Raw genomic sequence first — 12,541 nt, 5'->3', positions numbered from 1 at the left:
GAGGATGGCTCTTCAGTCGTATATTCTGGCCTTCCATGGGCACCTCTGAAAAAAATGCAGGAACCTCAAAATAGCAATCAGGAGAAAAATCCAGTTCATGTCAGAAATGTCTAAAATTTAGATAGACTATAGATTGGCTGAATCTGGAAGGTAGTGGAAAAGCAGTGACCTTTTTGTGCCTCTTTCCCCGCCCCACCCCTAGCAAGCATTGTTGTTGCTGTTAGTCACTAAGTCATGTACAACTCTCTGTCACTCCATGAAGTCTGCCAGGCTTCCCTGTCCATGGGATTTTCCAGACAAGAATTCTGCAGTGGATTGCCATTTCCTTCTCCAGGGGATCTTCTGAACTTAGAGACTGAACCCACGTTTCCTGCATTGGCAGGCGAATTCTTTGCCACTGAGACACCTGGATGCCCCAAGGATTGCTCTGGCCTTCTTATATTGGCTGGGAGGAGAGAGGAGGATGAAAGGGAGAATAGGTTTCATATGGAGCAACTACAATATCAAACCCTGTTCCACCAAATATAGTAAACAAAAAGATAAATCTTTGCTTAGAGATAATTTTTAAAATATTGCTTAATTACTCATCATTCAAAGACTCTTGAGAGTCCCTTGGACTGCAAGGAGATCCAACCAGTCCATTCTAAAGGAAATCAGTCCTGAATATTCACTGGAAGGACTGATACTGAAGCTGAAACTCCAATACTTTGGCTACCTGATGCAAAGAACTGACTCATTGGAAAAGACCCTGATGCTGGGAAAGATTGAAGGTGGGAGAGAAGGGGACGACAGAGGATGAGATGGTTGGATGGCATCACTGACTCAATGGACATGAGTTTGAGTAAACTCTGGGAGTTGGTGATGGACAGGGAGGCCTGGCATGCTGCAGTTCATGGGATTGTGAAGAGTCAGACATGACTGAGCAACTGAACTGAACTGAACTGAAAAGTAGACTGCCAAGGAACTCAAGTCCACTGATTATAAAAATACTGAAAAGTAGGCCCACAAAGTCCCACTACATGTCCAATGGCTCCCTCAGAGAATGAATGAATCTCTGCTTTGAATACGTTTCTAGAACCTATACACAGTGTAAACTAAGTTCTAATTTCCCGAGGATGTACAAGAAAATCAATGCCTGCCCTTTTTATACATTGTGTTTACCACAGAAATCCAGTCAGCGGCTCTGAAATAAAAACCAAGCCACAGATTGCAACAGCATCAAAAATAACAATATTTTAAAATCTAAAGAGGGTAGATTAAGTGGTAAAGGTAACTGAAAGAAAGAATGCCCTAACAGAAAGGAAGTCCTCTCTTTCTTTTAGGTATAAGCTAGACTTTCCAGTAAGTGATAGAAGGCACAGCTTAAAAGTTTCCAAGCTATTTTAAACGGTTCTCTGTAACCCAAGTCTGTCAGGCACAGCATGCGGGATGAAAATTGAAAATCCAGAATGATGTTTACCTTTTTGTTTTATGACACTTACTAGTGAAGGTAAATTCTGATCTGGCCAAAAAGATTCTGGAATTGGCCAATGTCCAACAGGAACACCAGTCTTAGAGTTAGGCCGCACATAAATGAGCTTATGACAACTATGCCATGGCTGAGCAGCAAATGAATTGCTTGGCCTGGATGAATCCATAAGTCCATCTGAAAATTAAACAAAAGACAGAGTAAGTCATGAATTTCTTTGTACAGCCACTGATCTCTTTGTACAGATTTTTCAGTTGAAAGCAAAGTACAAAACAAGACCAAAACAGTGATTCATGAAAGATGGAAGAAAAAAAGTGACTCCACTAGACTTTCTAAATGTTCTCTCTAGCTACTCTTTTCTGTTTTTGTTTTGTTTTTATTATTATTATTTTTATTGGAGTACAGTTGCTTTACAATTGCAACTCTTTTCATCATCTAATCCAACCCCTCTAATCTGACATCCCATACCTTTCTTCCTTAACTATAACCAAAATAGATAGTTATATGGAAAACTGTCATAAAGTTAGTTTTAAATTTTCTGAGATTTGACACAAATTAAACACACTAAACCACAACAGTGATTTTTTCAAATTAGGCATATGAAAATTGTTCATTCCCTGGTATAGTTTCACATTTTTGGAATCTGACAGAATAAGTCATAAACTCCATTTAGATTTTTTTTCTATTTTCAACTAGATTAAAAAAAGTATTCTTTACTAAACAATTAGACCCAATGACCACAAAGGCAAATTCACTAGAAGGTAGAAGGAATGACGACAATACAATCAATCTATGTATATAGCTGGGGAGAGAACACAAAGTGAATGCATCAAGTTTATATGGACTACTTCATTATAGTTTCCTTCTTCATCCATATTAAAATCCCACGGAAACTGGGCATCATATAGTGCTGAATAATAGACTCTGAGTGTATTTTAATTATTTGAGCTAGCATATTTCATTTGCCCCCTGAAAACAGGGCAAGGCAGAGTTACATAACTTTTAATGTTATGATTCATTAGTCTAAATTATAATTGTAAAAAATACATGATAATGATTTGAGTCTCATGTTTTTCTTAAATTACATATCATTTGATTTACTTATTTAAGCATTACTTTAAACAAGTAATTACTTTAGAGCAGGGGATTTACTGAGGTCCATGGAACTATAGAGAGTACATATAATGGCTTCAGGGAACCAAAAGATCCCCTCTGAAGTTGAGTTAGTTTACAGTTCTGGGGATGTGGATTTTTCTGAGGAGAAAATTCTTAGCTCTCATCAGAATCTCAAAGGTTAAGAACTCTGGACAAAGGGGAAATGGAGCTAGAAAGAATGTTTGAGCTATTTATAGGGCACGATTTAACTGGTTTTCAGTAGGAAAGTTCCCAGTTCATGGGAAGGTAATGAACACAAAATTATGGACTTGAGGGGTCTATCATTACCAATACAACATGTCCTTCCTTTACAATTAATTACTTTGAAATAAGCTGTGAGGCCTCAGTCTTCTACAGCAGGTGTTTCTTAAGGTATTTAACATTTATTATTTTATTTCTGAATGGACTTTAAAGTCATCTTTTATGTTTCCCCAAAATCCTGTTAAAATTTTTTAGATCAAAGTACATGAAATATATATATACTTATATTTATTTGAGAAGTGATACCTTCACACTATCCATTCTTCCCAGTCAAGCACATGGTACATCTCTGTTTAATATAGACTTTTTTGTTTCTCTTGGTAGAGTTCTATAAATTTAGTCATAGAAGTCCTAGGCCATCTCTACATATGTTTTTTAAAACTTGTATTTTAATTGGAGGATAATCGCTTTACAATGCTGTATTTGTTTCTACTGTACAACAACGTGAATCAGCCATAAGTATACACCTATTCCCTCCCTCTTGAACCTCTCTCCCACCCCCGACCCCAGCCCGCCCTTCTAGGTCATCACGGAGCACTGAGCTGAGCTCCCTCTGCTCTGCAGCAGCTTCCCCTTAGCTATGTATTCCATGCATGGTAGTGTATATATGGCAGTGCCACTCTCTCACTTCATCCCACCCTCCCCTTCCCACCCTGTGTCCACAAGTCCATTATCTCTGTCTACAGTAGGTATTTTTTAATTGGAGTCCAAGAACCCCTGAAATGAAATACAAAATTATGTGTGCATGTGTTGTCCATGTACATTTTTCTGGAGAGAGGGGTCTCTATTTTTCCACTAGCTTCTTAAAGGGTTTTAGAGACTAAAAAGCAAAAAATTCAGGAAGCATAGGATCCACTGCCTCAGCAAGAAAGGTGTCTTTCTGCCCCTTTGCACTTACCCCTTTGCTTCTCCGGGCAGCTACCACTAATTGTGGCCACAACAATTAAAATGTATGAATCAGATCAGACAAGCACTGTGGTGATGATGGAGTCTAGGTACACACGGGTATGTATGCTGTGCATGAACCAACAGGAATGAAGACAAGCGATGGCCTAGAGCATAGCTCTGGGTGAAGTTGCTCAGTCGTGTCCAACTCTTTGTGACCCCATGGACTGTAGCCTACCAGGCTTCTCAGTCCATGGAATTTTCCAGGCAAGAGTACTGGAGTGGGGTGCCATTTCCTTCTCCAGGGGATCTTCCCAACCCAGGGATCGAACCCAGGTCTCCCACATTGCAGGCAGCTGCTTTACTGTCTGAGCCACCAGGGAAGCCCAGAGCTCTGAGGGAGCCATGCAATGGGGTATGATTCCCTTTCCCAATACAAAAGTATCTGCTTTCATATTTTGAGATGTTGAAGTTTCTATAAAATCTCATTTGAAGACAAAAGGTTCTGCAGTTAATAAATGGCCAAGAGGGACTTCCCTTGCAGTTCAGTGGTTAAGACAAGCCACGTGGAGCCCTCTCCGACTTACCCCCTCCCCCAAAAAAGAACAGTGGCCAGGAAAATACTGGTGTAGGATCTTATAGAATACTAGCAGGTCCTGGCTAAACATTCACAACCTCTTGCTGATGTGTGGTAACAAATATGGATTTCATCAAGATAGTTTGACACATTGGTGCTCATAAGACCAAAACCAGATGGCTGGTTAAGTGGCACTCTGTCGTGAATCTCCAGCTATTTCATGACTAGAGAAGTGAAGAATTCAGTGTCATCCTAACACTAGGACCAGAAATATAAAATGGGCAGGGAAAGGGAAGAATGTTCTGAGGAAGAATTGACATTGAATTAATGCTAGAAAGGTAGCCACAGGCAACGGATGAATGGCAGTTGTTTGGATGGATGTCTGTAACCACTTGAATGTGGGTGGCTAGTGAAGACAGTATCTTTTGCGATTAGTTCAATGTTTTCTGAGTCTCAGATTGCTCTCCTATGTAACATTTTAAAGTTAAAAGAAAAAAAGGTGATCTACTGTACCTTCTCCAATAGGAAGTGGATCTGGTCCTGTTTTTTCAAAGTTAATAACTACACCACTCTGAACTTTTTGAACTAAAGATTCTAAACATTGATTCAACATTCTTTGTGTTCTAACACAGTAGGAGCGACCTAAACCAGAAGGAAAAACAAATAGTACAAGGTTGATCAAATAAAATACTACTTAAAAATATAAGCATTTGAAATCCTAAAATACAACTCAAAATAATCAAAACTATGAGCCACCAGGGAAGCTCACACTGGGAGCAAACCTCACACTAATGATGAACTTAAGCAGCAGAGTTAAAAGATACAGAAGGGAAAAAAGTAAAGCTAGGATATGGCATTTACGGAAAGGGGTACTCTGCTGCCCTGAATTCTTCCCTTTAGAAATAGTAGATATCCGCCAGTACCTCCTGTGACTTCACACATCTGTGTGATGGCAGATTCATCAGTTGGTACACTCCCTATCTGCTCTGGTTCAGTAGAAGCCGATCCAGGCAAACGCAACACCAGAGCAAACAACCTTTGATCCCAACGAAAAGGTTCTTTAGTTAGTTCACTTCCAGGCAGAGGAGAATTCAAAGGCAGATGAAGCTGATAAGGCAAAATTGGAAAAGTTTCATCATAACAACTCATACAAAAATGAAGACAATTCAAGAGTTAAAGGGTTCACTTTTCTTTGATGTTGTCAATAAAATGAGGCAATCTTTCAAGGATTCCCAAGATGGAACGTTTGATTAAATTTATTTTTAACTGGGAATGTATGCCTCCCACGTGCAGAAATAGCTGCATGTTCTCTGCCATTTAAACGAAATTTTAAAAAAAATGAAATCTCACCTCTTCTTGAACACCAGAAGTACTCGTTAACTTGTTTCCATCTGTGATGGTAATTAAAATAGATGGTTCTAAAAAAAATGGATTTCGTCCCTAAAATACATTTAAAAAGTATTAGAGCTATGTAAAGTAATAAAACTGTATTTCAATTTTTACATTTATCTTGCCTATGATCTCTCAAGTGTACGATAAAATTTGCCTGGATAAATAAGAAGGAAAAGATTAGGGAGTGAAGAGGGTGAGGATCAAAATAACAATTTCTGCAGAGGTAACATTCAGAATAAACTGAGGAATTCTTATAATTCAGGAACCTCTCAAACTATAACATCCAAATCCCCCCACCCTCTGCTTTCTAGGTAACCATGAAAGATATTAAAGACATTACAGTGGCAGCATCATCCACACCCATGATTCCATTCAGAATCTTGGCACAGAAAGGGGGATATAAGTGACTTATATTTGTAACCTAGACGGTGACTCTGGTTACTGTGAGCAGTTTTTACAGTAGAAAAGTGCAATGATCGCTGCAGCAAATGCTATTCTGCCTTCCTCTTATGATAGAGCTTTTTCATTGACTTGGGAGGGATGAGGGACTTAAGGACTCTTAAAGTTTCTCTTCAACTGTCTTGTTCCAATATTTTTCGACAATTTATGCATCCCATTATAACTGATGATCTGATGGGTAGGCAATTTTAACTATTTTATGATCAAAGCACATAAAAGACTCTACCTAAAGGATTTTTGTTAAAGTATATATTTAAACTACACATGGACCTCCTTTTGGATGTTATGAAAAGGAGCAGAAAACTTGGTTGCCATGCCCAATTTTAAATTCTTACCCCAAGTCACCAAAATAAATTAGCTATACTCACTCAAAGAATTTTTTACCTGTCCATAATTGTCTATTCCAGATATTAATCTATTGAGATTTAACAAATCAAATGAGGATCTTAGAGCCTGACCAAGAGTAGTCAGTCCAGAAGCCTGAAGATTTTTTAGTTCACTCATGAATGTTGCGTGATTTTCCTTCCAACCAGCCTGAAAACCAAACATTTACAAAAAATTCCCAATTACACAATGAACAATATATAAAATGCAAACAACCACTAAATAACAAGTATCAAACCTCTAACAAATCAATAATTTCTTGTGTGCATGTGTGTGCTTAGTTGCTCAGTTGTCTGACTCTTTGCAATCCCATGGACTGTAGGTCCCCAGGCTCCTCAGTCCATAGAATTCTCCAGGCAAAAATACTGGAGTGGGTTGCCATTTCCTTCTCCAGGGGATCTTCACAACCCAGGGACCAAACCCACATCTCCTGCATTGCAGGCAGATTCCTTACCCACTGAGCCATTGAGGAAGCCCAATAGTTCATTAAGTATATTATATTCTATATATTGACTGATCAAGTGGAACTAAAGCAAGCAACCAGTTTGAGAAAGATCTGCCACCCTTAATGATCAAGAGCAAAGATGCAAACAGTGAATTCAGTCCATTACAGCTGGTGGGCTTTGGCTCAAGAAGTCTACTAGTTTTCTATTCAGGCTCAATCAAACCTACCAAAACACCACAGTATTTACTTTAGTTTGACACTGAGTTTGAACAAGGAATAAGGGGGAGAGGAAGGAATTATTTTTTTTTAATGGATCATCCTTGATACAGACTATCAACTATTATGAGCATCTGACCTACTTGAGCTTTTCTAACCAAGATAATTCTTCCCAAACAATACTTTCACTTTAAACGAAAGTATAAGGAGAATTATAGGAATGGAGTCACAAGTATCTGGAGACAACCTGTCTGGCATCTTTAAGCATTCAGAAAGCCCCAAATCTAGAGTAAGGGAGAAAGAAAAGAAACAAAAACATTTGGCAAAGAAGCAGCATAGCCTAGGCACCCCTAGCTGGTACGAACAGTAGCAAAGAACCAAAAACTCAAGGTCAACAGCCAATATGCTGTGGTTGAACGGTTTGTAGAATAGAAGGAAAGGACCACATTGACTGGTCAGCAATGCGGCTATAAAAACAAAGCAGCATGAAATGCCAAGAAGAGAAGCAAAAAGAAGATGGCAGCTAACAAGTCACAACGGAGTAGACCAGCAAGGTAGAGGGCAGGCAGCACAGCTTGGCAACCTGGTGGGACAAAGGGTAACTGCCCTAAGGGCAGTCGTGTAATATGCTGAAAGCTGAAGTCATGCCCACCAGATCAGTACAGCTGGAGGTGGAAAGCCAGAGCAAATAATGCAAAACTAAATGAAATGATTGAAGTTTCATATTTAGCTAAAGACCATTATCCATACAACTAGAGCAAACATTATCTTTTCTAGTTTTATAGCCTTCTAAAGCAATCTGGGTCAGAATGACTGAGAGGCAGAAGAGATTACCTGTACCCTGCTATGAAGTATCTGCATAACCTTGAGCAACTTTGTTGGCTCTTAGGACCTACACTTCATTATCTGAAAATGAAGAGATTTAGATAAACAGGGATACTGTGTGAGGCTGTGTATGTTACAGCCCTGGAGAGCCATTCAAATGAGAATGGTGTCCCCTAGGTTTGAACAGTACCCAATCTTCATAACCATTCAAAGTGAAGGTGATCCTTATTTAAGATCCTTTCCTGCCCAACAGTCTGGATTCTGTGAAGTTAAAAATGTGCATTGTATGTGTGTTTCCTAACATACACTATAAGTCAAAGCATCTAAAGGTAAAATCTTTCCATGTATTCCTTTGGCCCAAGGAATATCATCAGTTTACTTAAAAGCAAGGATTATTATTTCAACTGTCCTCATCAAATACTTAGAAATATCAGATGATTATAAATCACACTGAATTAAAAACTTATTCTTTGAAGTAGAAGAGAAGGTCTACAGCTGGGGGTGGGGGAGAGGGATAGTATCAATTCTTTCCTTTATTTATCCAACCAATTTTTATGGACCAACTATGCTATGCTAGGCAGAATGCTACATGTTGGAGATATTGAGAGGAATTAGCCCTTGATGAGCTCAAGCAGCAAAGGAATAAGAAATGCAGTTATGGGGACGGAAAGAACAAATAACCAGGGAGTTAGGAAAGCCTGTCACAGAAGATTGGGCATTTGAAGAAGTCTAATGGCAGGAGACTTGGAGAAGGAAATGGCAACCCACTCCAGTAGTCTTGCCTGGAGAATCCCATGGACAAAGGAGCCTGGTGGGCTACAGTCCATGGGGTCCCAAAGCGTTGGACATGACTGAGCGACTAACACACACACACAATGGCAGGAAAAGAAGATCACGGGATCCCTATGCTGATGTGAGGAGTGGAGAGGGCAGTCCAAAGGAAGAGTTTATAAAAGGCTAGGGCTTCCTGGGGAGCCACAAGTAATTTGATTATCATCGCTCTGGGTACACGGTGGGAGGCAAAGCTGATAAGCTGGGCTCTGACTGTAATGTGCTTTGTACATTGTGCTCAGTACTTTGGATTTTATCTGTCGGCCCTAAGAATGACTTGAAGTTTTTATTAGGGGAGTGGCATGATCATATCTGTATTTTAGCAAGATCATTCTCTTGGGAGTTAGAGAATAAATTGTGGGGTGGAGGGGAAGCTGACGCTTGAGGTAGGGAAACTGGTTTGGGGAATGTTGCAATAACCTACAAGAAATGTGATGAAAGCCTGAGGGAGGGCAGTGGAGATGGAGAGGAGGCTGCAGATTAAAGAAGTATTTCAGAGGTGGGTGGAGTCAGAAGGATTTAGTAGCTAATTAGGGGGATGCATGAGGGATAAAAAGAGTCATACATTAGGCTGAGTTTTCTGGCTTGGGCAAACCTGTGAATGGTGGGGTCTTTCACCCAGAAGCCACTTTATAGACTTTTTTTTTTCCAGAATGACTTCATTTAGCAATCTAACTTCTACACTGCAATCTTAGTTCTATCTGCAGTGAGTGTTGAATTCCTGAGAGGCACCAGATAATTCAAGGCACAACTAAAGAAAAAATAGTGAACTATTTAATCTGGTAAACGGTTGGGATAAGGTTTGAGTACCATCTAAGCAAGCACCCTATAACTCATCAGTGTTTCAAATATTGTGTACAAATTGTCACTAATCCACCTGTCAGAACAATTGCTCGTTAAAATTTCCTTTATCATATGAGTTGAAAACGTTTTACAAATTGTTTCTACACCTGAATCACTGGCATTCAATTTTTAGGCCAATTCCAATCCTTTGCAATGAATTAGATAATACATGAGATTTGAATGCTAGGCCTATCTCAGTACTAAAAGTGTATGGACTATATTTACTACCCAAAACAATAAACTTCCTGGTAGCAGTTTAGTTTCTTCTAGAGAAGAATTAATGCCCCTAAATCCAGTCCTCAGAATGCTGAAGGGGAAAAAAGGCTTAAAGAGGAATTTAAATATCTGGAGAGTCTTATTAATGTGAAAAATTCTTCCCAAAAGATAATTATTTAGAGCCAGTGGGAGAAAGTAGATGTTTATATTCTTCAGTCACTGCTTGTAGTTGATTTTTTCATAAATGAATTTAGGACAGCTCGTTGTTCTTAATAAAGTCTTTTATTTCAAATTACTCCAAAGATATCCTACTTTTATGTCAGTAAAACCTTTCTTTTTTATAATTTCTTATTTTATATTGGAGTATAGCTGATTACCAATGTTGTGATAGTTTCAGGTGGACAGCAAAGAGACTCAGCCATACATGTACATGTACATATACATGTATCCAATCTCCCACAGTAAAGCCTTTACTTTTGACAATAATTTTCATATTTTTTATGGAGCTTTACAGCTTACAAAGCACTTTCACACTTCACATTTGCCTAAGACAATCCTATAAAATAAGGATGGTATTACCATCCCTATTTTGTTTTCATAAACCAGGAGGAAGTAAGATGTGGGTATGTCTTGTTTGGGGAGTAGGGACAGTCAGAGAGGCACAGTCTGGAGTTGCACTATTCAGCCACACAGGACCACTGAGAACTTGAAACATGGCCAGTCTGACTAGAGGTTACTTTTTAACGTGGCTACTAGAAAATCTGAACTGCTGTGGATGGCTGGCATTAAATACCTATTGGGTAGAGAGGATCTAGAGGGAGCTGAAGGTCAGGCAGGAGAACTTGGCCTTGCATTGGCGGAAAATAGACTCATTACAGATTCCAAGGCAGGGGGAGACAGGATCAAACAGCATCTCAGGAAGGTCAGTCTGGCAGTGAATTATAGGATAGACTGAAGAAGAAGAAGCTGTAGCTAGGAAAAAGAAGCTAGGAGGTTTGAATAGGCATCCAGGTCTGAGGGAATCAGGGTCTGAATTAGGACAGAAATTAAGAGAAAGAGGTTAATTGAGAAACATTTGAACCACCAAGACAGGACTTGGTGACAGACAGACAATAGGCCTAAAGGAGGCAGAGTAAAAGATGATTATAAAACTTATGAGAGAACTGAAGAATAGATGTTTAGGAAAAAGGAGTAAGCTGGAGTGGGGGGAATTCTAAACTAAGACTTTGCTATCTTCACAGATCAAGTTTTTAAAGTCCCCCAGAAGTAAAATGAGGATAATGATATGACAATAAATAATAATCACAGGCAATATTTATCAGTGCCTATGTGTCAGGAACTCGCTTATGCTAAACAGAATATTTTGTATGTATCCTTCTCATCTGAGCCTCATAACCACCTTACGAAGTGGGTACTATTATTATTTCCCACTTAATAGATGAGCACACTGAGGCTCAGAGAGGATAAGCATCTTGTCTGGGTCAAAACAACTAGTAAATGACACAGCCAGGATTTGAACCCAGGTAGTCTAACTGTGGGCTTCCCTAGTGGCTCAGATGGTAAAGAATACACCTGCAATGTGGGAGACCTGGGTTTGATCCCTGGGTTGGGGAGATCCCCTGGAGAAGGGAATGGCAACCCATTCTAGTATTCTTGCCTGGAGAATTCCATGGACAGAGGAGCCTGGTGGGCCACAGTCCACGGGGTCCCAAAGCGTTGGACATGACTGAGTGACTAAGCACAGCACAACACACAGCACAGCCTAACTGTAAACCCACCAATGTAAACCATTACACTAGAGATTCCTCTACATGTTCCATATATTCAACCCATAGACATGTCTTGTTATACTAGCTTAAACGTTCATAAGTTTAATAGAATTTCCAAATTTCATTTAAGCCTACTTTCCCTGATGCCAGAATGCAGAACAGTTGGGTGTGGGGAGCAGTGAATTGGCATTTGGAAGACCCTGGTCCAATCCTGACCATAATTAACTAGCAAAACAAGTGGTCCAGAGTAAACTGTTTACCCCTTACTGGAGCTGTTTCCTCATTTAAGCAATGAAAATATTGAAAACCAATTCTAAGATCCTTTTCAGCCTTTATATTCTATTATTCCATACCTTGTATTCATCCTTTATATAAGTTTGACTTACAGGGACTTCCCTGATGGTCCAGTGGTTAAGACTCTGTGCTCCCAATGCAGGGGGCATGGGTTCGATCCCTGGTCAGGAAGTTAAGATCCCATACACTGCAGACCACAGCCAAAAATAAATAAATAAATAAAATAGCCCCCAGTCACTCTCTACTAGTGACCTTGTTAAAAAAAATCTGACTTACAGAAAGAAAAATGCCTCATATCTTAATAAAAATGCTAATTCAGGCCTGGTTTAAATGTGTATAGCCAACTAAAGACATATTTGAATATCAGCAGAAATAGCATGGGCCTTTTAGTCTATCAGTGACTTGGGCTCTACTCAAAGCTCTACAGACTATCCCACTAGTTGTTTACTCCCCACTAATATCAGCACAGAAAGGAAAGAGTTTGTATTTATTTCCTCAGAAAGGTAAAGCCTAAAAGAAAT

At 39.4% G+C, this 12,541-nt stretch overlaps 1 protein-coding gene across 4 annotated transcripts in view; it reads right to left on the bottom strand.

Annotated features, from left to right (window-relative positions):
• Positions 1-12,541, bottom strand: part of LOC120882285 (integrator complex subunit 6-like) — a 56,271-nt gene that overhangs the window by 25,110 nt on the left and 18,620 nt on the right. For all 4 annotated transcript variants that reach the window (XM_040266217.1, XM_040266219.1, XM_040266218.1 and 1 more), the window contains exons 3-7: positions 6,582-6,731; positions 5,697-5,786; positions 5,270-5,453; positions 4,860-4,988; positions 1,482-1,645 (exon numbers count right to left, since the gene is read on the bottom strand). In XM_040266217.1, the coding sequence (XP_040122151.1) occupies positions 1,482-1,645; positions 4,860-4,988; positions 5,270-5,453; positions 5,697-5,786; positions 6,582-6,731 (717 nt within the window). The remainder of the gene's footprint in view (positions 1-1,481; positions 1,646-4,859; positions 4,989-5,269; positions 5,454-5,696; positions 5,787-6,581; positions 6,732-12,541) is intronic.

This window comes from Oryx dammah, unplaced genomic scaffold, assembly GCF_014754425.2.
Source record: "Oryx dammah isolate SB20612 unplaced genomic scaffold, SCBI_Odam_1.1 HiC_scaffold_23, whole genome shotgun sequence".
Taxonomy (NCBI): domain Eukaryota; kingdom Metazoa; phylum Chordata; class Mammalia; order Artiodactyla; family Bovidae; genus Oryx; species Oryx dammah.
Note: the sequence above shows the minus strand (reverse complement) of the source record. Positions and strands in the feature narration are given on the sequence as shown.